Consider the following 27,760-nt stretch of genomic DNA (forward strand, 5'->3'; position numbering starts at 1 on the left):
TCTGGAGGGCTGCGTGAAGATTATGGCCAAAACGCTGCAAATTTATTTTTGTGGGTTACAGCTTTTATACCTTTTTTCTTGTTTACATTTACTTTATCTCAGCAGAAAGAAAGAAAGGGGTAGACAGAAAGGAAACAGAAACTCCATAAAAAATAGTTATCAGGGGCTTGTGATATCTGCTCAGAAAGCAGTTTAAGGGGGCTTGTGGTAGTAGTTTACATTTCAAAGATTTTACATTTCAAAGATACAATGGCCCCCTTAAGATGGCTGGTTAAACCTGTTTTTCACCAGGAGCTAAAACAAAGGCTTGGCTCCAGGGAAAATATGGGCAGAGGTCTCTGCTCCTCTCAGGCATCTCAATTGCAGCAAGTTTATTGCTTACACAGAGACTGATGGGGACATGGAAGCAGACAGCACAATGTCCTCATAAACTGCAGGCCTTTGCTTTGCATTCTGTTGTTGCTTCAGTGACTCAGCTCACGGCCCTTTGTCTCACTCGACAGCCCTCGAGGTGGGGAAATGCAGTACAGGTCCAGCAGCCAAACTGGGGCGAGTCCACTAGCTGTCTCGAGCCCTTGGCGCGAACACCACACCCTGCTACCCCACTCCTCAATTAACAAGTGTAGGCACCTAATAAAATCCTCTGGAAACCAGAACTTGGTCCCAACATGGTCCCCACACTTGCATTGGTCCCCTGGACCCATGCTGTAAAATTCTATTCTTTTTATTTGCTTCTCAATCCCTCATCACTGCCAGGACTAAGGGCACCCATCAACGGGGTAGGGGCTGGTACCCTACATGCCACGGTGTCCGGCCTTATTTTGAGAGTCTTACTTTGCTACGTAGGCTGGAGTGCAGTGGAACAGCCACCTCCCAGGTTCAAGCCATTCTTCCTGCCTCAACCTCCCAAGTAGCTGGGATTAGAGGCGCCTGCCACGTCTGGCTAAATTTTGTATTTCATAGCAGAGACAGGGTTTTGCCATGTTGGCCAGACTAGTCTTGAACTCCTGATCTCAGGTGATCTGCCCACCTTGGCCTCCCAATTGTCCGACCTACCCTCTGCGGGAAGTCTGGGCTCATTGGGAAAGAAACCGGACCGCAGGCTAGAGGAAATTCCTTAAGTTCAGGCTTTATTGAGAGGAAAGAGCCTCCGGGCGGGCCAGCTGGGACGAAAAGGAAAAATGGCCGCGCTGCTCAGAGGGGCAGGGTTGTTTTATAGGGGGCTGAAGGGCTGGGGGGTGGGGAAGCCAAAAGCCGAGGTGGTGGGCAACAGTTGGTCAGTTTGAACTGCTGGGTGGGAAGCTGGGCGGCGGGAAGCTGGGCGGCGGGAGGGCTAGGACCGGTATGTAAAGTGAGAGATAAGGGAGCCTCTTTGTGGGGGGAGGGAAAGAGAGATTTTGCAGTAGGGGCAGAGTTTTCCAAACACCAATGTGCTGGGATGACAGGCGTGAGTCATTGATTGCATCTGGCCTGATTCATATATTTTAATACTTTTCAAAAGTGTTGCTCAGATACTCAAGGACACTCAGTGAACCAAGGGCAGGGGCAGGAAAAGATGAGTGATGAGTGCTAACCCCATGGAGGAATGCTAGCCCTATCCAAGTATACCAAGTAGTTAACGAAACAGTATTATATGATAATTGATTTAAAATAAAAACTAAGCGATCTGCAAAGTTACTATCATTGTACTTTTCAGAAGAATTGAATGTAATCTTTATAAAAAGGCTTTATATACTGTAACATTTTCTGAGATGTGATTATACTAGATATCTATGGACGAGCTCCCAAGTACAAAGAAAACCGCTCCTATTGGCCACAGAACTCCATATTCAAAGTTCTATAATGGTTGTAATGTGATGGCTGAATCCATAATTAATAAAAACAAAATTAAATTGTGATGAAGATGATGCATGTTCCCAACTACTGATCTTGAGCCCTACTTAAACCCTGACAAAAATTGAGAGATCACATTTCTTCTTAGTCCTTCTTATTGAGACTATAGTCCAATATGAGATCCAGGGATTTTATGATTATAACTGACAATAATGGATTATCGATTACTTTCACTCTTTCATAAGTACAGTTAGAGGAAAAGACATGTCTGGGGGGCCACAAAATTTGCCCAGATTATTCTGTGAGACTTTTGGGGAGCAATGTCAGTATTACAAGGTCTCTGCTTTCTCCTTGACCTTTTCTTTTTTTGGAGACCGTTTTGCTCTGTTGTCCAGGCTGGACTGCAGTGGCATGATCCTAGCTCACTGCAACTTTGACTCTTTGCCTCAAGCAATCCTCCCACCTGTTTCCCAAAGCGTTGGGATTAAAGGTGTGAGCCATCATCACCCCTGGCCTCCTTACTCATTATATTTATTTGACTTTTTTTTTTTTCTGAATATAGAGATGAGGTCTCAGGCTGGTCTTGAACTCTTGAAGTGATCCTCCTGCTTTGGGGTCCCAAAGTGATGTGATTATAGGTGTGAGTCACCACATCAAGCCCTCCTTGTGCTTTTCTAATGGAGGATCCAAGAGGCAACATAACCAGTGAAACTACCTCATCCTTATGGTCACATCCACATTTGAAAGATCACTGGGCTGTGGACAGTTGTTCTATTGCTGATAGAGCTGAATGTAGCTGCTTCTTCTCTGGTTATCTCTTAAGAAGTTCAACCACATTTTGATTTGTTTCTCCTTGTGAACTCGTTTCTTTTACAGATGAAATGTTTTAACCTAAAGATTAATCCAGCGACAAGTAAATAATTTTCTTTTAGAAATTAAGAATCTGGACCCTTCTTGGGTGCAGGACATAGCAGTTAAGATAAATACAAGTTTATTTTCTGCAGATATGAGGTTCAAAAAGGATATTCTGTATCAACAGGTCACTCTTTCTTCCAGCAGTGGTTCTGGAACCCAGATGCCCTGTCTTTGTGGCTTAGCTATCCTAAATGTGGCTTCCACATTTGTCCTGCAAGGACGAAGAACATGGGAAAATCCTTAATGGAAAGTTGTTATGCCCCAGGCCTGGAAATGTCAAACTTTACTTCTATTTATGTTCCATTGACAGAAACTTAGCTAAAAGGCCACACCTAACTAGAAGTTAAAAAATGAAGTTTCAATGTGGGCCCACAGGAAGAAAGTTTAAACTAATGACCAGAATAAATAAGAGAAAAGGCATATGAGTTTATTAACATGTATACTGCAGAGGGAGGTGGACAGTGATCACCCAATATTGCAATAGGGTACTGCAGCATTTGCGCCAAGGGCTTGAGACAGTTAGCGTGACTGGCCCCTAGGGAGGAGGCCAAGAATGTCTAGTTTCGAAATCCATGCTGCTGGCTCCTCTTCTACCATCTCTCTTGTTCCACCCTCCCTCCAGAACTGCCTTCTTGCAAGTTTTTTAGAGTTGGTTAAATCAGTTTTAGGGAATTTAAATTCAGTCCCATCAAAATCCAGTTAAAAGAAAGAAAAAATGACTTTCATACTTATGCTTCCTTCTTTTTTTTTTTTTTTTTGAGATTAAGTTTTGCTTTTGTTGCCCAAGCTGGAGCGCAATGGTGTGATCTCAGCTCACCACAACTTCCATCTCCTGGGTTCAAGCAATTCTTCTGCCTCAGCCTTGCCAGTAGCTGGGATTACAGGCATGTGTCACCACGCCCTGCTAATCTTGCATTTTTAGTAGAGACAGGGTTTCTCCATGTTGGTCAGGCTGGTCTCGAACTCCCAACCTCAGGTGATCTGCCCGCCTTGGCCTCCGAAAGTGTTGGGATTACAGGCATGAGCCAATGCATCTGGCCTATGCTTCCCTCTTTAGTTTTTGAATTTACTGTATAAATATCCACTTTAGATTTCAATCCAGATAAAGGACAGGGAACATTTTTATCTTTCTCACTGCTCTTTCCTAAATATTTTCCGTAATTTAATGGGTTCTCAATAAATGAATAAACTTAAAGTACTAGTCCATCCACCAGATACTTTTGAGGAAAAATTTTAGGTGCATCTCAAATCTAGCATCTTAAAATACTCTTCCCTTACCTCCTGCTACCCCCACACTCTATGATTGAAGAGAAATGCCTATGAGCGTGGAGGAAGGTAGGGGTTTCAGCCTCTATTACTCCACCATTACAATCGATAATCTCAGTATTGAAAAAATCCACAGCAGAAATTGTACACATATTTCTAGTGATTCCTGTTAGCCTTTTCAACTTAAGACGGCCTGAGCCTGGCTTCTTTGGTGACTGCCAACCACCACCTAAAAACAGACACATTGTGCCAGGCCCTTTGTTTTTTATACTCTTTGCGCAACTTTGTTTTGCAAATCTAAATTTTTTCAATGACACCTAAAACCCCACATATTACTTGCAGAGTAACTAAACGTTTATTCTATGGTATTTTTTTCATCCCCATAAAGTATGTCTCCTAGTCACCGTCTATTAAGAAACTGAAATTTTTAGGGCTGGTCGTTGACACCGAACAGCTTGAACCCAGGAGGCAGAGGTTTCAGTAAGCCAAGATTACACCCCTGTACTCAAGCCTGGACCACAGACAAGATTCCATTTTTCCAGGTAGTTGGTAAACTACTGTATTCCAGTTGACATTGACCTCCCTGAGACTCCTACAGACATATTATGCTGTCTAGATGGGTTCACTATTAAAGGCTCTCATTTGTAGTTTCAACTTATTGTTAATATTCACTTACCAGTTCCAGCTTGATAAACTGGATCTTAAACTACACACTCATTTTCTAGTTCCCAAAGAAGAATGTCCACTTTTCCTGTTGTGTCAAATTATCTGCCTCAGTAACACAAGGCAAGGCCGAAACTGGAAAAATTGCCCGAGTTGACTAACTAGGATAATGTATTAAGACACCACCTTTGCAAAGACAAGCCCTAAAAACCAAGTGTTTGTCAGAGGAACAGGATGAATACAGCAGCGCCCAGTATTAATATTCTTAATTGAGGTAATTAAGTGGCTCTAAAACGTCTTTGGGTTTGAACATGCTTACATTCACTTGGAGCTGGTGTACTTGGTGACGGCCTTGGTGCCCTCCGACACGGCGTGCTTGACCAGCTCCCCAGGCAGCAGCAGGCGCACGGCTGTCTGGAACTCCCTGGAGGTGATGGTCGGCCTCGCCCGCAATGCGCTCGAAGATATCGTTGATGGAGTTCATGATGCCCATGGCCTTGGAGGAGATGCCGGTGTCGGGGTGCACCTGCTTCGTCACCTTGTACACGTACTCGGAGTAGCTCTCCTTTCGGCTGCGCTTGCGCTTCTCGCGGCTGCGCTTGCGCTTCTCGCGGCTGCGCTTGTGCTTCTTGCCGTCCTTCTACGCTTTTGGTGACCGCCTTCTTGGAGCCTCTTTTAGGGGCGGAAGTGGAGTTAGCTGGCTCAGACATCACAAAAAGCAAAAGGAAGAAAGAATACACCCAAGAATCAACCTTTTCAACACCATAGCTGGCTATTTTTGTAGACCTTCTATGCAAATAGGTGCTTAATACTTCTTAATCCCTGATTGGACCAAATCAGCCAATAAAAAAGTTAAATTCAACTCTAGTTTTTAATTGGATATCTTTCCAAAACCTATCCTAAATTCTTTTCGATACCGTTGGGGGATAAAGCGTAGTTTTTCATTCAAAACGTTAAGAAAAAAATGCCTTTCCAGTGTCGTCTAGCTGTAAGTCCTGTCTCCTTAGTGCGAATCTAAACAGAAGCAAAGACGGATGTTATGTTTCTAGTTTCCTACCCAATTGCAGGTTCCAGATTTAAAATTATGTATGAATAATTCTAAAATGGAAATTAGCTAAAGATTTACATGTTTCCAGAATTGTACCATTGGCATTCTTTTGTGAGGTGATCAAGGTCGTCAGCATTCTTATATAAAAATTTAAACTTTTTCAAGAGTCAAAGAATGAACAAATTTCAAGAGCGATGGGATTTTAATGTTCCCTAGGAATGGAGTGTCTGGAAGTGAAACCAGTGTTTGTTGGAAGGCTCAGAATATATGAAATAGGGTACATGTGTTGAAAATAAAATATTTCTTCAAAGTAAAAATTTTAAATAAAATATTAAAAGACAAATTGAGCTGGACCAATCACGTTCAAACGCGGAATTTTTGAAATCGCTTCAGAACTGCAGAGCGTTCACTTCAGTCTCTCAATCGTAATCCCAAACAAATTGATTAAAATCAGTGAAGGTACATAATAGAGGTAGGCACATAAAACATAATAAAAGGCAAGGAACTAGAAGAAACCAAACACACTTCCATAGGTTAAGATTTTATAAATGAGACCTGGTAGCCAATCACAAGTCCTATCATCTCATTACATAAATCAGGGAGCGAAATTGGAAGAATCGGACCAATCAGAAGGACTTTGCCTTTATAAATAAGAGTAACACCCCCTGTTTCTTCAGTCGCGCCCATTTTCTGAAATTCCTTCTCATGGCTCGTACGAAGCAAACAGCTCGGAAGTCCACTGGCGGCAAAGCGCCGCGCAAGCAGCTGGCCACCAAGGCTGCTCGCAAGAGCGCTCCGGCCACCGGCGGCGTGAAGAAGCCGCACCGCTACCGCCCCGGCACGGTCGCTCTGCGCGAGATCCGTCGCTACCAGAAGTCGACCGAGCTACTGATTCGCAAGCTGCCATTCCAGCGTCTGGTCCGTGAGATCGCGCAGGATTTCAAGACCGACCTCCGTTTCCAGAGCTCAGCGGTGATGGCGCTGCAGGAGGCCTGCGAGGCCTACCTGGTGGGGCTCTTTGAGGACACCAACCTGTGCGCCATCCACGCCAAGCGGGTGACTATCATGCCCAAGGACATCCAGCTCGCTCGCCGCATTCGCGGAGAGAGGGCATAAGTTGTACTAACGGCGAGTGCCAACGTAAACCAAAGGCTCTTTTCAGAGCCAACAACACTTTCATTTGAATGAGCCGTAGCGCTGGGGAGTAAAGTCTAAAAACGAGGATGAGTGGGGGGTTAAGGGACGGGGCTTGGGCCTGAGGCTCCTATACTAGGCTTTTCTCGGCCGAGAGCAGCACCTCAACACCAGTCCCTTAACTGGGAGTCTGAGGCGGTAGGATTACTTGAGGTCAGGATTTCGAGACTAGTCTGGCTAATGTGATAAAAGGCCCGTCTTTTTAAAGGCGTGGTGGCGCCCTCTTGGAATACCTGCTATTCCTGGGGCTGAGGCAGAGAGAATCAGTTGAACCCAGGAGGCGAATGTTGCCTTAACCCGACATCGCGCTAGTGTACTCCAGCCTTGGCGACAGCAAAACCCAGTCTCCAAACAAAAAAAACGCTTGTGTGCTGAGGCAAAACCAAAACTGAGGGAAAAAGTAAACATGCACACAAAAGTAGGAAAGCTTTGCAACAGTATGGGGACTTAAGTCATTACTTTAATTTTTTTTTTTTTTTTTGGCTTACACTTAGGATTCGTTTGAGACACATAAGCAGGAGAAATTGATAAAAGTTAATACAAATTTTACATGTCACGGGAGCCTTCCAAAGGAAAGCGCCAATTTCCAGGCGTATCCGCGCACTAAAATACTAAAATGGTACAGCAATAAACGAAATGTTCTAAATGGCGGGGTTCTCAGGGTAAAGCAGTTAGGGGGTTGGAAACGTAACCAAGAATGTATGTATTAGTTTAATAAGCTTTGTACACATTTTCCTCTGCCTCAACTTCCCTTTCTAGATAAGAATTTTTCTCTGGTGTAAAGAGGACATCTTTTCACCCGGAAGTTCAATTCGCCTTTAGAAACGAGTTTAAAGTATTTTTTTCTTGTCCCTGCTGTTTTTCACAGAATAGTCAATGGCAGCTTAGCGTTATTTTGAGGTGTTTTTTTCTGAACTCAAATAGAAACGCACAGGGAAAACTGGGTTCAGGAAAATTCTATTGCAATTTTTTTTTTTTTTTTTGACACAGTCTCCCTCTGTCGCCAGGCACCAGGCTGAAGTGCAGTGGTGCGATCTTGGCTCACTGCAACTTCTGCCTTCCGGGTTCAAGCAATTCTGCTTCAGCCTCCCAAGTAACTGGGACTACAGGCGCGTGCCACCACGCCCAGCTAATTTTTGTGGTTTTTAGTAGAGACGGGTTTTCATCATGTTGGCCAGGATGCTCTAAATCTCTTGACCTCGTGATCGGCCTCCCAAAATGCTGGGATTACAGGCGTGTGCCACCGCGCCTGGCCACTTTTTTGGGGCGGGGGGGGACGGAATTTTGCCCTTGTCGCCCAGCTTGAGTGCAGTGGCGCGATCTCAGCTCACTGCAACCTCCTCTTTCCGGGTTCAAACATTGTCCTGCTTCAGCCTCCCAAGTAGTTGGTATTTTAGATGCCCACCACCATGCCGGCTAATTTTTAGTAGAGATGGGGTTTCCCCATGTTGACTAGGCTGCTCTTGAACTCCCGACCTCAAGTGATTCCCCCTGCCTCGGCCTGCCACAGCGCCGGGATTACAGGCATGAGCTACCGCACCTGGCCGTAACTTTTAGGTTTTTTTTAGACTGAGTTTCACCTTTGTCACGTAGGCTGGAATGCAGTGGCGCGATGCAGTACTCAGACTGTCTGCAACTCCCTCCTCCCGGGTTCAAGGGATCTTCCTGCCTCAGCCTCCCCAGTAGCTGGGACGACAGGCATGCGACCTCTTGTAGTAGGCTTTTTTTTTTCTTTGAGACGGAGTCTTGCTCTGTCACTCAGGCTGGAGTGCAGTGGCACTAACTTGGCTCACTGCAACCTCTGCCTCTCAGGTTCAAGCAATTCTCCTGCCTCAGCCTCTCAAGTAGCTAGGACTATAGGCACGCAACACCACACTTGGCTAATTTTTGTATTTTTAGTAGAAGTGGGGTTTCAACGAGTTGGCCAAGCTTGTCTTGAACCCCTGATCTCAAGTGAAGCCTGTGGTCCTCCAGCAGCCCAGGTGAGCCCAGGAGAACCCGGAGGCCAGCGATGTCGGCCCCAGCTGAAGCCCCACCTGCCTGCACGCTGCTGGGAGTGGCTTCCGGGAGCCAGGCCACCACGCAGACGCGCACCTAACGTCTTTGCGGGGCTCGCTGGGTCCGAGAGGTCGGAGGCTGAGAGTGTGGCTGCTGAAGGTTGTGGTGGACCCGGCTGTATCGCGGATTCTGGGCTAGAAAACAGATTTGGGATCGCAGATTGAGGGTTGCTGCTGGGTGGAGGTCGGAGGAGCCGCGGCTTAGGAGCTGGGGATCTGAGAAGTCACTATCTTGAAGAAGTTCCTCCGCTTCGGAGCCCGGGGTCAAGGCAGAGCAGAACCTCGGGTCCTGAGCTCCATAGACCCCGGTCTACACCGCGTCCGGGCACCGAATGCGGAACCGCGGAGGATCCACAGGGCGGCCGTCAGGGGTGACGCCGTGGAGATGGAGCCGCCTGGCGCGCAGGAGAGCCACTGTGGGTGACCGGGGGAGCCCTTGCCCGGCCCCTCCCTCTGGGGCCATCCTTTTTCCCTTTTTTGCCGTTAGCACTTGATACTTCTTACCCAATCAAAATCGCCCCTGGCCAATGCTTGAGGCTCCTGAGCTGAACCACCCTCCTATAACCTGATCTTCCCACCACCAGCTCCGGGAACTTTGTGTTCAACCTATGCAAAACTTTTTTTGTTTAATGTGCAAAACTATGTTTTTAAATTAAAAAACTATTTTAAAAAAATGATTTATGGGCTGGGAGCGATGGCTCATGCCTGCAATCTCAACATATAGGGAGGCGGAGGCAGGCGGATCACTTGAGGTCAGCAGTTCAAGACTAGCCTGGCTTACATGGTGAACCCCCCCCCCCCCCATTTCTACTAAAAATAAAACATTAGCCAGGGATGGTGGTTCGCGTCTGTAATCCCAGCTACTTTGGGAGGCTGAAGCAGGAGAATCACGAACCCGAGAGAAGGTTTGCAGTGAGTCGAGATCGCATCACAGCACTCCACTATGGGCCATGGAGTGAGAGTCTCAAAAAAAAAAAAAAAAAAAAAAAAAAGTACGAATATAGATTAGCTAATAAAACCAGTACAAAGAAAAGTCTGGCCCAGGCGCAGTGGCTCATGCCTGTAATCGCAGCACTTTGGTGGATCACCTGAGGACGGGAGTTCAAGAAGAATATGACCCACATGGAGAAACCCTCTCTATTACAAATACAAAAGTAGTCAGGCGTGGTGGTGCATGACTGTGATCCCAGCTCCTACTCTGGAGGCTGAGGCAGGAGAATCCCTTGAACCTGGGAGGCAGAGTTTGCGGTGAGCCCAGATCAGGCCACTGCAATGCAGCCTGGGCAACAAGAGCGAAACTCCATCTTGTTTCAAAATAAAAAAGAGAGAAAACAAAGTCAGAATAAAATGAAAGGCCAGGAATAAGAACACAGATAAGCAGGTCATAGGGGCTTACACAGTTACTAAAATTGGGTCATACATTTGGCTCTGAGCGTCCTGGTGGCCAAAACTGAAAGGACTGCCACATACATGTATGTGCTTTTCTCACTGTCTCTAAGAAGAAACAGAGTGTTCTTGGAGACTCTCCGTATTTCCCTAGTTGCAGCTTTCAATTTTTCAGGGGTTTTATATAGTGATTTTGAGTAATAAGCAATATCCTTGTATTCATTACCTATGGTTGGGTAAAAATCGCCCCAAATTTGGCAGCTGAATAAACAATACACTTTTGTTTTCCTCACGGTTTCAGTGGGCTTGGAATCTGGGTGAAGTTAGCTGTGTCCTCTGGCTCGGGCTCTCACAAGGTTGCAATGAAGCTGTCAGCCAGGGCTGGAGCTCTTTCAGGGCTTCAGGATCCAGTTTCAAACTCACTTCCATGGCTCCTGGCAGGCCTCAGGTCCTCTCTGTCTGTTGGCTGGAGACCTCAGTTCCTGTCCGCTTGCACCTCTTCATAAGAAGCAGCTGGCTTGCCCCAGGGCCAGGGAGGAGAAAGAGGAAGAGAGATAAAAAGAAAGAGAGATCACAGTCCTTTTTTGTAACCTAATCCCAGAAGTGATATCCCATCATTTTCACGTATTCTATTGCTACTTAGGAAATAGCACCTAGGTCCAGCAAGGCATGATGGCTCACGCCTGTAATCCCAGAATATTAGGAGACTGAGGTGTGTGGATCACCTGAGATCAGGAATTCAAGTTCAGCCTGACCAATATGGTGAAACACTGTCTCAACTAAAAATACAAAAACCAGCTGGACATAGTGGAACATGCCTGTAATACTAGCTACTTGGAAAGCTGAGGCAGGAGAATTGTCTGAACCCAGGAGGCGGAGGAATGGTGAGCCGAGATCGCGCCATTGCACTCCAGCCTGGGTAACAAGAGTGAAACTCCGTCTCAAAAAAAAAAAAAAAAAAAAAGTTTTGATATATTTAGATTACATGTAATTTCCCTTATTTTTAGGAATTAGATGCTGAAGTATATAGGTTTAGATTCATGAGTCTGTCATTTACTTTCAGATGGTGGTAAAGTACACTCTATTGAATCTAGGTGGTCGATGATGGATAAACACATCTTTTATCAAGTTTTTTTCTGAATATTTTTATAATAAAAATTTGGGATACATTAGCACATAACAAAACTGCTAAAAACTCTGGCATCATCAGGAGAGAGGCCTCTCAACAGGTGAGTATAAAAGACCTATCTGCAGAAGAGGATCAAGTAGCAGGACACCCAGCTGCATGACACTTGTCATAAGTATGCACATTTATTTCTCTTGCTCTGACTCTGATCAGCAGTTAGCTAGAGGGGAACGACAGGGGACCAGGGCATTTCAAGTAATGTTGGCAGAGTGTAGGTCTCCAGCAGTGTGAAGACACGAGTGGCAATAAGTAGTTTGATGCCATGGACACTGGGAATGCATATATGAACAAAACGCAGTCCCGGCAGGGGAGGCGGAGGTTTCAGTGATTGCGAGATGGCGCCACTGCGCTCTAGCCTGGGCCACAGTCATACTGTCTCAAAGACGAGAGAAAGAAAAGGGAACCCGATAGGTTGACAAAGCACAAGGAGAAACACTTTAGGAGGTTATAAATTATCAGTACTTGAGAAATAAAGCAGTAAGATTATCAATGACCTGTAATCAGTTAATTGCCCCCAAGAAAGATTCACTAAGGCAAAAACTCGGGCTTTTTTTTTTTTTTTTTTTAACTGAGGCTTTGCTCTATGCCGCAGGCTGGAGTGTGGTGGCACGACCTCGACCTCGCCTCACTGCGACCTCCGCCTCCCGGGTTCAAGCGATTCTCCTGTCTCAGCCTCCAGAGTGTCTGGGATTACAGGCGCGTGCTACAACGTAGAGACGGGGTTTTGCAATGTTGGCTAGGGTGGTCAGGAACTCCTTGAGCCCCTGAGCTCGGCGGGGACACGGCTCTTTCCCTCCCTCCTTCCTTCCTTCTTTCCTTTCTTTCGTCTTTGAGACAGTCTCAATGTCGCCCAGGCTGGAGCGCAGTGGCGCCATCTCGCAATCACTGAAACCTCCGCCTCCCCTGCTGAAGCGATTCTCCTGCCTCGGCCGTTGCAGAGTAGCTGCGACTGCAGGCGTGCGCCACCACGCCGGGCTAACTTTCGTACTTAGCATTTTCAGTAGACGGGGTTTCACCATTTTTGTGCCCTGGCTAGTCTGGAACTTCTGAGCTTTAGTAATCCGCCCGCCTCGGTCTCCCAGGGTGCTGGGGTTACAGCCGAGGCACCCTGCCCCGCCACAAATACTGGATTTTTAAGTTTACCAGTGATGGACCTGTCCCTAACCGATGAGATCATTCAGGTACTATGGCTAATAACACGTAATGCTAGTGTAATAAAACCCAGCCACATAGTACACAACCAGTTACAATTTAGAAACCCGAGAATAAAATAGATCCCATACGTCGCAGAACTGCTGGTATTCTTAAATCATTTCCACCAGTTTCCGTGGATGCCGGAGATAGAAACACCCAAGTTCCCAATGTTCTTTCGCCTTCCCTTTGTCCGGAGCACACCCAACACCCGCCATCTTGGCAGGATCGGTAAAAACGGCTTGGGTTAACTCTGCTACAACCCCAGAAAGTTTACAAAAGGAAATTCAGATCGCCTACGTCTTCATGGTAAGCGGTTACGGCCCTTCGTGAGGAAGGAGGTGGCCCTGAAAAGGGCCTTTTGTGGGAGAGCTGTCAGTCGCAAGCCCGGAAAGAGGCTCAGCCACCAAAGCCGTAGAGGGTGCGGCCCTGGCGCTTGAGCGCGTAGACCACGTCCATGGCGGTGACCGTCTTGCGCTTGGCGTGCTCCGTGTAAGTGACGGCGTCCCGGATCACATTCTCCAGAAACACCTTGAGCACCCCGCGGGTCTCCTCATAAATAAGGCCCGAGATGCGTTTTACGCCGCCGCGTCGGGCCAGGCGCCGGATGGCGGGCTTGGTGATGCCCTGGATGTTGTCACGCAGCACTTTCCGGTGGCGCTTAGCGCCTCCTTTCCCCAAGCCTTTACCTCCTTTCCCTCTGCCAGACATACTCACAAGCAAGTAGCGGCCGTACCTCTGCAACTTCAGTACTCCCTGAAGCCCCTTATATATCAATAATGCGGACCTTTTTGGAGACTGAAATGCAGGGGCGGGAACGAAACCTGCGTCTCCGCCTTTTCCCTACCTTACTGGGCGTCCCCGACACTATTGTCTAAGGAACGAAGCGGGCGGGGAAATGCAACTCGGTTTGACTCCTTTCTGTTTCCTTGTTTTGGGCTTGCGTGCAGGTTTCTGTGTCCTCCAGTCTAGTGCCTGTTGGCTCTCAAAGAACTGATTGTTTGTCTCCTAACACCTTTAACATTTGTAAAAAGGAGGCACTAACGCTACATACACTTGTCTACAAAATGGATAGACAAGAAAATAATGTAACTATTCCTTTTAAGACAGTCTCGTTCTGTAAGCCCAGGCTGGAGTGCAGTGACGGGTTCTCGGCTCACTGCAACCTCCGCCTCCTGAGTTCAAGCGATTCTCCTGCCTCAGTTTCCCTAGTAGCTGGGACTACAGGCACCCACCACTACGGCCGGCTAATTGTGTGTATGTGTATGTGTGTGTGTGTGTGTGTGTGTGTGTGTGTGTGTGTGTTGTAGTATAGACGGGGTTTCACGGTGTTGGCCAGGATAGGCTTGATCTCTTGATGTTTGGATCCCGTGATCCACCCACGTCGGCCTCCCAAAGTGCTGGGATTTCAGGAGTTGAGTCACCACGCCCGACCAGCAATCTTAATCGTAATCCTATATTTGTGTTAGACATTATAAAGCTATGGACTGGAAAAAGAAATGCTTGTGCCTGTGACCATCAGTCACTGTTGAAAATGATATCCATAATGATGCACAGCCCCTTCCTCCAGAAACCCATAAAATGCCTCCCTACAGGAATTACCGATTTCGACAAATCCAAGTCTGTACGTTTTCCTCTTTCATAAACCATATTTGTGTTTTTGTGGTATACAACACGGCCTTACGTCCCAGAGACTTATTTCCAATCTGTGCAAGAAAGTGAATAATTACTTAAGACAATTTAAGCAATTTTAATGAAATTAGTTGAATCAGGAGAGATGACATCCTCAAAGTTGATTATTTTATCTAGGATTTTTTCCCCCAATTTCTTTGGGAAAGAATTTAGGATTTACCTAGAATTTACATGAAAAAGTCCTCTAATCACTATTGAGTGTAGGCCAGAATAACTTGATTTTATGAAATATGAGTATTTTTGTTAGTAGTAACAGAACATCAAATTACTCTTGTTTATTTAACAAACATAGGAGTTCATTTCAGCATCAATTATTTGATGGAGAATATTAATTTTATGCTTAATTATCCAATAGTAACATAATTCCATCATCTGCATTGCAAACTGAAAGATAAGGAACAGTGAAGTTACTCATGTTTGCTGTGAAATGTTTGTTTAGCTCCTTAGATGGACATATTCACCAATTTTTAATTTTGGGTGTGACAGCTCAGTTTATATTTTGTGAGTAAAAAGTCCAAGGAGAATGATGAAAATTTTGAAAGTGATTTTAATGAGATTTTTTTCTCTCTAATCTTCAATGTCCCCACCTGTAATGTTGAAATTTGTATTTTATTTTAGTAAATAGTGATTTTTACCATTTATTCAACCAGGTTGGAGATAGAGACAGAGAGAGAACCAAAATTTGTATTTTAAATATGATTTTAAAGTATAAAAATATGTACAAAATTCTATGGTAAATATTGGCAAAAAAAATAGTGTCTTCCATTAAATTATTTACAATTTTAAAGTGATGGGACAGGAACATGTGAACTGTTAATGCTCAGAAGCTCTCGCTCTGAGTGCTCACAGTTGGTAACATGATGTTGGCCTGCCATTCTATCATTTCTTGATTCAGTTTTGTTTTTGGAGATGTGGTAGTTGATCTTTAATGCCTATTTTAGCTCTGAAAAATCCATGATCCTAACTTTTAAGAGAAGATTGGTCTGTTTAGTACTTTTTTCTATAAGAAGAATGATGTAACCTCACTCTCATCTTTCTGTAAATTTTTAAACCACTAAAATAGTGAGATCAAATCCATCTTACACACTAGTAACTTAAATGCTATTTAAAAAAAACAAAAAAACAAAAAAAACCCTATCTTTTCTAAAATAATCCCCCCTCTTGTACATAGTACTTTCTACCCCAGTGCCAATTCCTAGAGCTTGATGCAAACAGCTCGCCAGAGAGCCTGTGCTATTGTTCCTGCGGAAAAACACCAATTTTCCTACACATTTGAGTAAAAATGAGTTTATCTGTATAAAGTCGAGAAGAGAAGAATGCAGGGAACAATGCCCTGGAATAGACATTTGCAAAGGAAAGAGGGAGAAATAGTATTTTTAAGGAAAACCTGAAAGTTGTCTCGATTTGACCGAAGTTTGAAAGAGAGTTGGGGGAATAAGGAAAGTTTCAAGATGCCGGTTTTAAAACTATGCACAGAAAATAAGGCAGGAAGGAAGCCCGAAGTCTCTCGGATCAGTTTCCCCCAAATCCGTAATTATTTCCTGCCCAGATTTCTTACATTTTTACTGTTTTTTAAGGGGCAACAAACACAGCAGCGCGGTAGAGCCGAGGAGTCCTTTTCCAGCAGGGCCGCGTATGGAGCAGGGAACCAATCATCGCTCAGCGTCTCTCTATAAAAACCCTCAGCCTCCGCCGGAGAGGACAAGGCGCTCTGACACTTAGAGTTTACTTTTGTCTTTGGAAAGACAGCAACATGTCGGAGACTGCTCCAGTTGCTCCTACTACTCCTGCACCCGCGGAAAAAACACCTGTGAAGAAGAAGGTGAAGAAAGCAGGCGCAGCGGCTGGAAAACGCAAGGCATCGGGACCCCCAGTGTCAGAGCTCATCACTAAGGCGGTGGCAGCTTCCAAGGAGCGCAGCGGCGTTTCTCTGGCCGCACTTAAGAAAGCGCTTGCGGCTGCGGGATACGATGTAGAGAAAAACAACAGCCGCATCAAGCTTGGCCTCAAAAGCTTGGTGAGCAAAGGCACCTTGGTGCAGACTAAAGGCACCGGTGCTTCTGGCTCCTTCAAACTCAACAAGAAGGCGGCTTCCGGGGAAGCTAAGCCTAAAGCGAAGAAGGCGGGCGCTGCCAAGCCTAAGAAGCCCGCAGGGGCAGCCAAGAAACCCAAGAGGGCGACTGCTGCCGTTACACCCAAGAAAAGCGTGAGGAAGACCCCTAAGAAAGCAAGAAAGGGGGCAACAGCTGCTGGGGCCAAGAAAGTGGCCAAGAGTGCGAAAAAGGTGAAAGCATCCCAGCCGAAGAAAGCTGCCAAGAGTCCAGCCAAGGCCAAAGTTCCTAAACCCAAGGCAGCCAAGCCTAAAGCCGCGAAGCCGAAGGTTACAAAGGCGAAGAAGGCGGCTCCGAAGAAAAAGTGAAACTGGCGGGACGTTCCTCTTTGAAAACTTAAACGGCTCTTTTCAGGGCCACCTACAGATCTCAGTCAAAAGAGCTGTAACTTTTCTTGGAGGGGTTGCTGTGGGAGTGACGGACGGGTCGATCCTAGTGAAGCAAGTTGGGGTTCAAGTAAGCTCACCGCTCCCTGCAGCCTGGTTTCGAAGATCCTCCGGTCTCAGCCACAGTCACCGGAGTGGCTAGGGCTACTAGACCCACTACCCCTGGGTTTTTCTTTTAAGTTCCCGCCCTAGTGCGTGATTGGGTAGCTGATTTAAAGTGAGGCGCCTAAAAGTGGCTCTGAAACGATTTTTACCTGGTATAGGGATATGTTTTAAATGCTTTGCTTTCATATGGAGATTACTTTTTGAGCTACAGCCCTTCCTGGTTTTGAGCAGGCTTTGCCTGCGAAGGGTTCCTGCGGCCCGCGATCTTGTGTAACCAATCGTTGGCGATGGTCAGTTGTGGGTGCCGCCGAGTGGCCGTCTTTTCGCAGGCTTTGTTACCCACTTCGTTCTGGGGTACCGGCGGTCAGGTACGTTGCTGAAAACTGGCATTTTGGGGCCGAGCGCGGTAGCTGACGCCTATAATCTCAGCACTTTGGAAGGCCAAGACAGGTGGATCATGAGGTCAGGAGTTTGAGACCAGCCTTACCAACATGGTGAAACCGTCTTTAGTAAAGAAATACAAAAAATCGCGGGAGTGTGGTGGCGCGCACCTGGAATCCCAGCTACTACGCGGAGCCTGAGGCATGAGAGTCGCTTGAAGGGAGACGGAGGTTGTAGTGAACCGAGATCGCGCTGCTGCATTCCAGCCTGGGCAACAGAGCAAGACTTCCTCTAGGGGGGAAAAAAAGGCAGTGTGGTTATTGTGTTTCTTTTCTGTCAGTGGCCAGCGTCTCCAGGACTTATTTTCCCAGGGTCTCTCTTGGCTGTTAACTTATTTCTGCCTACTCTAACTTTGTAGAATGCTTCCAGGTAACACTAGCGTGCTGGCCCAACCATCTCAGAGTAGCTCTTTGCGGAGGACGCGGTATATTAACCCTACTGGCAACTGTAGGCCCGCATGGGAAGAGCCGGTCTTGTTTGGTGCGAGTTCGGTCTTGTTTCCCTCGTCCATATAATGTTTGGGGAAAAGTGCAATTCTAGTATTAAGCCAATCGGAGGAAGAGGTCATCAATAGTCTCTGTCTCAGTTTTGTAAACCATGCTTTTCCATTGGTTTGCACGGCCTGCTGAATTAACCAATCAACTTATTTTTAAATTTTTATTTGCGTGTTTTTTCCTAGAGGATATTTTTCACCAGAGCGCGATATTAAAATTTGTGTATGCTGGGATATAAGTATTGCTGTCACCCTGAGGCTAAGGGATAGTGAAAAGTATGAAAGGAAAAACCTTGGGGAAAGCAGCAAGGAGCCTGAAATTGGGGTTACCAGGACAAAGAAAATGAGCCATAGGAAGGTGGGCTGACCTGTATGTACTACTATTTCCATTTTATCTGGGAGGATGAGGTGGTGTTTAATTTTGTATTTGATTTTAGGAAAGCCCACTTAACTGTACTGAGAACTCTGGACATAATCTGATTTCTACAGATGTTTATGGGACTTTAGATGGGAAAAGGTTACATCATTTTAACAAATCCTAAATGCAATTTGGTATTTCCTTTGTGAGTACACGCAGCTAATCACTGGATTTCACATCAATGATAATCATAGATATTTTTATATCACTTTGAACTTATAGGTATAGTTTAATTGTGAACCTTTCAAACATTATTACACTTACTGCTACATCTTATTTGATGTGTAACTAAAGTATATACAGCTTTAAGAAAAAAACTTTCATTGTCATTACCTTTCTTGCCTTGTATTTTTTTTAAAAAAACATGGTTTTGAGAAGCTGTCTATAGATTTCCATAATCTAGAGTACATAGCACAAAACAAGTCATAAACTGTTTTTGTTTGTTTTTGACTGAGTTTAACTCTTGTTGCTCAGGCTGGAGTGCAGTTGTATGATCTTGGCTCACTGCAACTTCTGCCTCCTGGATTCAAGGAATTCTGCTGCCTCAGCCTCCTGAGTAGCTGGGACTACAGGCGTGTGCCACCATGCCCAGCTAATTTTTGTATTTTTTGTAGAGATGGAATTTCTCCATACTGGCCAAGATGGTCTTGATCTCTTGACTTCGTGATCCCCCCGGCCTTGGCCTCCCAAAGTGTTGAGATTACAGGTGTGAACAACCGTGCCTGGTCCAAGTCATTAATTATTAAACAAGTTTGCAGTGGGACAAAATATTATAAGGCCTTTATGAATGTAATACCTCTTGATCTTCTTTGTTTACATTATGTTTATTCGTTGTTTTATATTTTACATTATTATTTGCCTCCCCCCCCCCAAAAAAAGATGTAGCCTGTGATATTTTTCTAGTTATAAGCAGGAGTTTAATTTTTTGGGTACCACGGGCACATCACACAATTTCTTCTTCGTAGAGAAAGCCAAAATACCTCCCTATATGAGAGTGGCTTGATTGAGAAGGAGATCTGAATAAATGGGAGGATGTGATCTTTTTCTTTTTAAATGGAGTTTTGCTCTGTAGCCCAGACTGGAGTGCAGTGGTGCGATATTGGCTCATTGCAACCTCCGCCTCCCAGGTCAAGTAATTATGCGTCAGTCTCCCAAGTAGCTGGGATTACAGGCACGCACCACAGTGCCTAGCTAATTTTTGTATTTCTAGTACAGACAGGGTTTCACCATGTTGGCCAGGTTGATCTTGAACTCCTGACCTCGTGATCTGCCCGCCTTGGCCACCTAAAGTGCCAGGATGACAGGTGTGAGCCACCGTGTCCGCTCGTGAAATAGTTATTCAAAATAATCTTTTTGAAAATAATAGATTGTGTCATTGAGTAGGAAAGACAGGTATTGGGGTGAGGCAAACTTCTTCATGCTCTGAAACTTCAATGAAAATCCACAGAAAAAAGACAGATTAATAGCAAAGTCATACTTCATCATAGGCTTTTGTGACATGGGAACCTGCAGAATGAAAGCCCAGAAGTACAGGGGAAACTATCCATTTTTATGCTTAGGTTCAACAAAGTAGCAACTGCCATGTAGAAATGTCATTGGCCAGAGTGTTTCATCTAATGCTAATAGCCTGGGGAAACACAGCAAGGCCTCTGTGTCTAGACTCTTCTTGGCCTCTGCTGAGATTCCTTCTGGGTATGGGGCAGGACCCTCTGGAATGAGAGAGGGTCTACGACCTACAGCTGAACAATGTAAGACATGTACTTCTTTAAGGCTTTATGGTTTTATGAAGAAAAAGGGGTTCTGGTTTCTGTAACCACCTTGGGGAAGAGGGGTTCTAGTTTTTATGTGTAGCCTCAATGAGAGGCCAAAGGAGAACAGGAGGTCAGAGACAAACTTCTGCTTCTGAGGGTGCTTCTAAGGCCTTCATTTTGGGTCATTATTTCCCAATCCCCAATGGGGAAAAGAGATGTGGGAAGTCTTTAATACCCAAAATGACAAGATTTCAACTTTTGATGAAAAGTGATAAGGATTAAGAGAATTAGGTGGGGAATGTAGCATTCCTTAAGAACAATCCAAATGACTATACTATACCTGTAGTTCGTTACTTTTACAAAGCAGTTATTTAACTGCCTCACTGGGGCAGTTATAATGCATTTATATTAGGTAGAGCTAAAATGTTTGTTTTACCATTAGGAAACTTGGGGCTTAGAAAAGAGAAATGACAGGAAATGACAATTTGCTGTCAGTAAATGGTGGACCTAGGTCTCAAACAAGTTTATTGATTCCTAGTATCATTCTTACACTGCTTCACTTCTGTTACATCCACTGGAAAAGGAGTGGTACTGAGAAAAAAGCAGAACTTATATATTTCTATTTCAGGCCCCTTGTGAAGTACCCTGTAGTGTTCGCGCCAAGGGCTCGAGACAGCTAGTTGACTCGCCCCAGTTTGGCTGCTGGACCTGTACTGCATTTCCTCACCTCGAGGGCTGTCGAGTGAGACAGGGCCGTGAGCTGACTCACTAAAAGCAACAACAGAATGCAAAGCAAAGGCCTGCAGTTTATGAGGACATTATGCTGTCTGCTTCCATGTCCCCATCAGTCTCTGTGTAATTGCAATAAACTTGCTGCAATTGAGATGCCTGAGAGGAGCAGAGACCCCTGCCCATATTTTCCCTGGAGCCAAGCCTTTGTTTTAGCTCCTGGTGAAAAACAGGTTTAACCAGCCACCTTAAGGGTGCCATTGTATCTTTGAAATGTAAAATCTTTGAAATGTAAACTCCTATCACAAGCCCCCTTAAACTGCTTTCTGAGCGGATATTACAAGCCCCTGATAACTATTTCTGTGGAGTTTCTATTTCCTTTCTGTTTACCACTTTTTTCTTTCTACTGAGATTAAGTAAATGTAACAAGAAAAAAGTATAAAAGCTGTAACCCACAAGAATAAAATCGCTGTGGCTGTCGCTGTGGCTCGCTGTGGCTGCTGCTGTGCTGCCCAGCCCTCCAGACTCTACATTTCTATATTCTTTCTCTTCTGTGCACTCTCTCTCTCAGGTTGAACGAGACATCTACGTTGGCGGTCTCGGGGACTCCCGCAGGTCGGTAGTCCCCCAGCAGACGTGCCGGACCCCGACAGTACCCATTTCACAATGTTTGGAATGCTACAGAAGCAATTAAAGATGATTCAATCAAGGATCTTCCAGAGTCACTCTGATTTATATAAATTCATCTTCATTTGCCACAGAGGACACACACGTGATTTCAAGGAAATCTGGAGTTATTTAAATCTTTCTCCGTATCTTACATTTTGGTAGCAGTTATAATATATATCTGGAGATTTGTAAAGAAGATTAACAGTGTCTTAGCATGGACGTTGTGGAGGGCATTTTTATATTATCTTAGCTGTTGGAGAGTAGTTATGCTTATGGCATAGGTCTGACACAAAAGTAATTTTTAATCGCAGCCTGAAGTCACTACTTTCTTTTAACTGAAGGAAGCAGATTTTCATGGTGTTGTGTGTAGGTCTCAAATATCCCTGTTGCACAGTCATTATATCTGGTTGATTTTTGAACTCAGACCTGGAACAAGTAAACTCAGTGAATATAGAATTCTTCACCCCAGGTCCACAGAACATATATTTTTCTCAGTATCACATTAGACCTATTTTGAAAGTGACCACATAATTGGAAGTAAATCACTCCTCAGCATTTGCATAGCATTTCACAGACTTAAATGAAATATTGGTTGGCTGTTTGTTATTTTCTTTCCTTATTCCTTCCTGTCTCCGCTGTTAAGCACAATTATCGGCATAAAAGAGGTTTTTAATACCTATTTTTAGATTGCATTCTAGCCTGGGCAATAGAGCAAGACTCCTGTTCTCTCTCCTCTTTTCTCTTTCTGTCTTTCAAATAAAAAAAAATCTGGTTGATTTTTATTTTTATTTATTTTTTTAGATGGCGTCTTGATTTGTAGCCCAGGCTGGAGTACAGTGGCCTGAGCATGCTAACTGCAGCCTCTGCCTCCCTGGTCTCAGTTCAGGCAATTCTCCTACCTCTCCCTCCCAAGTAGTTGGGATTACAGGCAGGAGTCAACATGCTCAGCTAAATTTTGTGTTTTAGTATAGACAGTGTTTCACCATGTTGGCCAGTCTAGTCTTGAACTCCTGACCTCGTGATCCTCCTCGGGCTCCCAAAGTGCTGGGATTACAGGCATGAGCCACCACACCCAACCTAAATCTGGTTGATTTTTAAAGAAGTCTCAATAATTCTAACATTTTCTCCCTTCTACATTCTCTCATAGTTGGGATGATTCCATTGCTCACTAACTGGTTCCCTAATTTCTCTAGTCTCCAATTTCTAAATTCTTAACCTTTTTTGGGGGGGGGGAGGGGCGGCATAGTCTCAGTTGACCAGGCTGGAGTGCTGTGGCACAATCTTGGGTCCCTGTAGCCTCCGCCTCCAGGGTTCCAGTGATTCTCCTGCCTCAGCTTCCTGGGTAGCTGGTCTTACAGGCACATGCTATCATATCTGGCTAATTTTTCTTTTGTTTTGGCGTTTTTACTACAGATGGGGCCTCTAACTCCTGACCTCAGGTGATTCATCTACCTCAGGCTCCCAAAGTGCTAGGTTGATAGGTGTGAACCAGCACGCCCGGCCCATTTTTGAAAACAAAAACCAAATATACCTTATTTAGGTCATTGACTTCTAGGTTCAAGGGAAAGTCCTGTAGCGTCTTGTCATAATACTGTCTGCTCACATTCACAGACACTAATAACAATGCAACCTTTCTATTTCTTTTTCTTCTTTTTTTTTTTTTACAACTTTGTTCAGGAGAAATTCCTTGTGAGAATCTTCCAATACATCGAATTCCTTCTGAAATTACATCTCCATGCAAAAGTTCCTTTAATTTAAAACATAAACTTATCTCTCAAAATGTGCTTTCATGACATTTAAGAGTTAAGAATAATTATCAATAGAAAAATTTTAATACATCTATTATTTTCTCCAGTTAACTAAACTGAAGTCTAGAACATTTGTCTTATTTTCCACTACTCTAGGGGCATGTGTGTGTGTGTGTGTTTGTGTGTGGGTCTGAATTAAAAAATTCAATCAAACAAGTTAATTATTTTCAGATAGTCATCAAATACAGTGATTTTATTTTCTGTTTTCCTGTGTGGGAAACCAAGGGTAACAAATTTCTCTGGCCCCTTCATGACCCATGTTTCCATTGCCTGATTTACAGACAATCTTCCTTATCTTCTGAAGTATACCATTTTATGTATACAATTTTTAGTTGGGGCAAGCATAAAATAAAAATAAAGAAAAAGTTTCACCTATACAGTGCAAATTCCAATGTGTTACATACCAGTATTTGCTGTTGACAGGTGGAGTAGGGAGAGTATGGAGAAATAATAAAATGGGATTTCTGAATTTTCTCAAGCTTTAGTTAATATTTTTATAATATGAAGTTACTGGTTATTCAGAGATTACATACTTTTTTAAAAAAATCATAAGTACTTGCAGGCAACTTTGTAACTGAAATGGATATACAATACACTGTGCCAAACAGGTACATAAAAAATATGATCTGACACAAGTCAGACTTTTGATCTTCCCCACATAAAATCACAATTTATTTTAAATACATCTGGTACTATTTAGTACTATCTTGGTGTATGCCTTAAAAAAAAGTTGTGTGTGCATGTGTGGCTAAATCAAGGCTATTATTTGAATAGTATGCAGAAAGGCTAAAATTTGTCAATGTTAATGTCATATTTCAATGTATGTACATCAGCTACTTTTCTGTACAGTTTGCAGTACTAATTATGGTATAATAGAACTTCACAATTCTATAAGACCCTGTACATTTGATTTTATTGCTATTATTTTATTAAGATGGAATCTTGCTTTGTATCCCAGCCTACAGTGCAGTAGCATGGTCTTGGCTAACTGCAGCCTCTGCCTCCCAGGTTTGATTCTCCTAGCCTCAACCTCACAAGTAGCTGGGATTACAGGTGCATGCCACCACACCTGGCTACTTTTTGTACTTCTTTTTTTTTTTTTAGTAGAGACAAAGGTTTCACCATGTTAGCCAAGCTGCTCTTGAACTCCTGACATTAGGTGATTCACCTGTCTCAGCCTCCGAAAGTGCTGGGATTACAGGTGTGAGCCACCATGGCTAGCTTAAGACCCTGTAAATTTTAAAACATTCATCAATTTTAATGTATAAAAAAGATTTAAACATGTCAGTATTTCTTTGGTAGCTCTTTCAGGTGATAAAGCCCTAAGGATTAACTGACGAAATTCTGGTGAGGCTGTTTATTTAAAACATTAATGCCTAGTGGGGAAAGTTTTGGCTCCAGTACTATCTGATATTTTCTTAGTTTCAGTTTCTTAATTTGTTTTAGATAATTGATAACCATTGATATTACATTTTTGGAGGCTTCATAAATTACTCCATGACTTCTGGCCCACTGCAGCCACTCAGTAACTGTGGATTTTTTTTCCTATTTAGAAAAACTACATATTAATATTACATAAACTTTATCTTTTATTTTTGTAACCAGGAATGCACTAAATGGTAACTTCTGTTCAGTAATCTTTTACGTTAAATCTCAACTTGACTACATTTCCCGAGGCTTTGTTTTAGGTAAATGACCATGCTAGGTGTTCCAGTAGATTAAATAATATAAAAAGATGCATTCTGTGCCCACCACCTCCAAGTCCCCATGTACTGAAGTCCAACAGCTATAAGAGAAATACAGGTTAAAACTTGCTGAGCTAGAACCTTAAAGAAAGTACAGGATACAGGAAACAACATTCACATAGAGAATGCTTTTATCCAGAATGTACTATATTACAAATGCGTGACTGCAGTTACCTTAATTATGGAGTTACGCTGTCTTCCTCATGCACTGAATCCAGTTCCGTAGAACCCAAGTCTTTATGTTGAACAGGCTTCTATGAACAAAGATTTCTTCCATAAACTCTCCAGGCTATGGCTATCTTGGTCTGCATAGCTATTTACAGCTTTGTCACAATTAATTTTACCACATGACTAACCTCTTAGTGCTACTTAAGGGAAAACAGCTCATTGAAAAAAAAATTAATAGAAACTTCTCAATGAAAGTTAACGATACTTCACCCCATTTCAAAACTGAGGAATTTGCTGAAATGTTTGAATAAACAAAATTCTTCCAAATGGCATGTAGTGTCCCATATACTGTATACACCCTTCTACATTTCCAAATAACAGCCTGTATGATTTCGGAACAGAATTTTTTATTTCCCTTGCCTTCATCTACCAGTTTACAAGTTGTGAGCAAAGTTTTCATGGGAAGAAAATATCTATTTAGTATGGTATAGCCATAACTGTACCTTTGCATGGAAAGGAAAAGCAGATATTTTCTGAAAGACCTTTCAAGCCATCAAAGGATTTTCCTTTTGATGATAAATATGGGGTACCCTTCCTAAGATTTAAGACAGGGTAATTAGTAGTTGAGTTCTTTTGGGTACCGGCTGAAAAGGCTTATGACTTCTGCATTTTCGTTTGGCACTCGCGTATATCTGAGACACACCCATCTGCGCCTTTGACTCCTGCAATTTATAACCTAAGCAAGGCTGCCAAGTCGGCAAGAGCTGTCTGTTAATGCCACGGGCCTGTGTTCCAGCTAATAACCTTTGCTTTGGACCACTATCAGGCGCACAGAGAGGGTAACTTTGGCCCAAGGCGCTGGCCGTCGCTGACATGTAGCTGGGCTTCAAAACACTAGTGAACAAGGTAGCCTGATTCAGACCAAAAGTGCCCGAGTAGGAGGCCCAGGCGAAACCTGAGAGTTTAAATTTGGGAATTCAAGTGACGTAAATTGAGGGGATTGGAGATTTGAATTTCAAAAGTCTATTTAAATTACTACAGTCTCGTGGTCTACTGAGTCTTAAAAGGGTTACAGCTTTTTTCATGGATAAAGGAATTGGCTCTGAAAAGAGCCTTTGTATTTAAGGTTGGTGCTCAAGACATTTACGCTCTCTCACCACGAATGCGGCGGGCAAGCTGGATGTCCTTGGGCATGATGGTGACGCGTTTGGCATGGATGGCGCACAGGTTGGTGTCCTCAAACAGCCCCACCAAGTAGGCCTCGCAGGCCTCCTGCAGCGCCATCACCGCTGAGCTCTGGAAGCGCAGGTCGGTCTTGAAGTCTTGAGCGATTTCTCGCACCAGGCGCTGAAACGGCAATTTCCGAATCAGCAGCTCGGTGGACTTCTGGTACCGACGGATCTCGCGCAAGGCCACGGTACCGGGGCGGTACCGGTGGGGCTTCTTCACACCGCCAGTGGCCGGAGCGCTCTTACGCGCCGCTTTAGTAGCCAGCTGTTTGCGTGGCGCTTTACCGCCTGTGGATTTACGGGCAGTCTGCTTAGTACGCGCCATGACTAACCTGAGAAGCAAGGGAATTAGGAAAACCTGCTTTACCCCTGTATTTATAAAGGAAGAGAATCACTCTGATTGGATTGTGGACAATCCCTGTTAGTGATAGGTTGCTAAATTCCGGAAGTGATCGGAACCGTTTTCCATTGGTTTATTTTTTCAGAGCAAGATTCTGATTGGTAAATTTGGGTAGAGAACTGGCTATTTAAGTCGTTTTTGTTAAAGGTTTCTTTGATGTTTCACATAGAGAATAACTTACAAACATTGATCATTTAACTTAACAGATTGAACTTTTATCCTGTTTAGCTATAAAAAATAGAATGTATTTGAATTAAAGTTCTTCAGAATTTTTTTCGAAACCATGTTTTTTTCTGCTTAACTGTCCTTAAGTTTTTCCCTTCCCTATTCACTCACTTAAAATCCATTGTCTAAGTATCTCTTAATGAGTCCTGGTTCTGAATGAGTCCTGATTTCATTATAGGGTACATAGCTAATTCACTCAAATACGGTATTCTAAGATACACTGTTTAAACATAAGGAACTTTGTGCTTCATTTTTCTTAGAGTAAAATTCTAACATCCCCAAATCCCTGCCCCTTTAATACCGGATTTGACTCAAAGAATTTAACGCTATTATTTTGTTTTGTGGAAATCAAAACGTCAAAGCATCAGGGCAATAGCTGTCAAGAAAACTATTTTCAATATAGAATATTGAAAAATATGGCGGCGAAGAGAGTCCCAGAAGGTTGTTTTTTTATAAGACAACAATGGCGCAGCTTCTCCGGATTCCTGCGGGAGAGAGCTGAGTTGCGCTGAACAATTTAACACACACCCAACAGAACTTTTGTAGGTACTGCACTCACCAAAAAAAAAAAAAAGAAACCCAAACAAAACAGGACTACTTAACTTGGTTTTCGCTTACAAACTCAACAGTTCTCAATTACTTTGAAAATGA

The 27,760-nt window shown here is 43.9% G+C and overlaps 6 protein-coding genes and 1 pseudogene across 9 annotated transcripts in view; 2 read left to right on the forward strand and 5 right to left on the reverse strand.

Moving 5' to 3' along the window:
• On the reverse strand, positions 1 to 13,481 carry LOC144582005 (histone H4). Its single transcript, XM_078368158.1, has 2 exons — positions 4,997 to 13,481; positions 1 to 2,959 (listed from the first exon to the last, which is right to left on the reverse strand). The coding sequence occupies exon 1, from the start codon at positions 13,448 to 13,450 to the stop codon at positions 13,139 to 13,141; it is 312 nt and encodes a 103-aa protein (XP_078224284.1). The 5' UTR covers positions 13,451 to 13,481; the 3' UTR covers positions 1 to 2,959; positions 4,997 to 13,138.
• LOC144582002 (histone H3.1) lies at positions 1 to 26,834 on the reverse strand. Its single transcript, XM_078368150.1, has 3 exons — positions 25,262 to 26,834; positions 4,997 to 10,875; positions 1 to 2,959 (listed from the first exon to the last, which is right to left on the reverse strand). The coding sequence occupies exon 1, from the start codon at positions 26,807 to 26,809 to the stop codon at positions 26,399 to 26,401; it is 411 nt and encodes a 136-aa protein (XP_078224276.1). The 5' UTR covers positions 26,810 to 26,834; the 3' UTR covers positions 1 to 2,959; positions 4,997 to 10,875; positions 25,262 to 26,398.
• Positions 1 to 27,760, reverse strand: part of LOC128931908 (histone H2A type 1-H-like) — a 46,872-nt gene continuing 19,112 nt past the window's right edge. For both annotated transcript variants that reach the window (XM_078368154.1, XM_078368153.1), the window contains 3 exons: positions 25,262 to 25,341; positions 4,997 to 10,875; positions 1 to 2,959 (listed from right to left, as the gene is read on the reverse strand). The gene's annotated coding sequence lies outside the window, so the exon portion shown is untranslated. The remainder of the gene's footprint in view (positions 2,960 to 4,996; positions 10,876 to 25,261; positions 25,342 to 27,760) is intronic.
• Positions 1 to 27,760, reverse strand: part of LOC144582001 (histone H4) — a 46,872-nt gene continuing 19,112 nt past the window's right edge. For 2 of the 3 annotated variants that reach the window (XM_078368147.1, XM_078368144.1), the window contains exons 3-5: positions 25,262 to 25,341; positions 4,997 to 10,875; positions 1 to 2,959 (exon numbers count right to left, since the gene is read on the reverse strand). The gene's annotated coding sequence lies outside the window, so the exon portion shown is untranslated. The remainder of the gene's footprint in view (positions 2,960 to 4,996; positions 10,876 to 25,261; positions 25,342 to 27,760) is intronic. The other variant, XM_078368145.1, reaches the window with a different exon arrangement.
• On the reverse strand, positions 4,999 to 5,830 carry LOC103792213 (histone H2B type 1-C/E/F/G/I-like; annotated as a pseudogene).
• LOC118153077 (histone H3.1) lies at positions 6,401 to 6,841 on the forward strand. The gene has a single exon (XM_035297310.3). The coding sequence runs from the start codon at positions 6,431 to 6,433 to the stop codon at positions 6,839 to 6,841; it is 411 nt and encodes a 136-aa protein (XP_035153201.1). The 5' UTR covers positions 6,401 to 6,430.
• H1-3 (H1.3 linker histone, cluster member) lies at positions 16,135 to 21,577 on the forward strand. The gene has a single exon (XM_035297303.3). The coding sequence runs from the start codon at positions 16,185 to 16,187 to the stop codon at positions 16,848 to 16,850; it is 666 nt and encodes a 221-aa protein (XP_035153194.2). The 5' UTR covers positions 16,135 to 16,184; the 3' UTR covers positions 16,851 to 21,577.

The sequence above is a fragment of the Callithrix jacchus genome, chromosome 4 (genome assembly GCF_049354715.1).
Source record: "Callithrix jacchus isolate 240 chromosome 4, calJac240_pri, whole genome shotgun sequence".
In the NCBI taxonomy this organism is placed as follows: Eukaryota; Metazoa; Chordata; class Mammalia; order Primates; family Cebidae; genus Callithrix; species Callithrix jacchus.